The sequence below is a fragment of the Crocuta crocuta genome, unplaced genomic scaffold (assembly GCF_008692635.1).
Source record: "Crocuta crocuta isolate KB4526 unplaced genomic scaffold, BGI_CrCroc_1.0 scaffold132, whole genome shotgun sequence".
In the NCBI taxonomy this organism is placed as follows: domain Eukaryota; kingdom Metazoa; phylum Chordata; class Mammalia; order Carnivora; family Hyaenidae; genus Crocuta; species Crocuta crocuta.
In genome coordinates, this window is record NW_027528611.1 from 4797971 (window position 1) to 4798274 (window position 304).

The 304-nt window shown below is 73.0% G+C and overlaps 1 protein-coding gene across 1 annotated transcript in view; it reads right to left on the reverse strand.

The window, feature by feature from the left end:
- ITPR3 (inositol 1,4,5-trisphosphate receptor type 3) overlaps positions 1-254 on the reverse strand; it is a 69050-nt gene extending 68796 nt beyond the window's left edge. The window contains exon 1 of the mRNA XM_077754757.1: positions 75-254. Coding sequence (XP_077610883.1) covers positions 75-163 — 89 coding nt within the window. The 5' untranslated portion in view covers positions 164-254. The remainder of the gene's footprint in view (positions 1-74) is intronic.
- Positions 255-304: the final 50 nt, after the last annotated feature.

Below are 304 nucleotides of genomic sequence, written 5' to 3' on the forward strand. Positions count from 1 at the left end.
GATGCACGCAACTGGTACCGGGGCCCGCGGCGCTCCCTCCTTGCCCGTGCCCCCCTCGAACTCGGCTCGCTCACCCCAAAGTGCTGATGAAGCCATTGACGGAGCCCTCGGCGTACAGGGAGACGATGTCCCCGATGTGGAGAAAGCTGGACATCTCGCTCATGGCTGCGGCCCGCCGGAGACCCGGGGCGGTCGGGGCTCCAAGGGGCGCGCGGCCAGGCTCGGTTCAGTGGACGGACGTGACCGTGGAGGCCGGAGGGGCGCGCCCCCACCCGCGAGCAGGGCGCCCGGCGCGGCCAGGGCG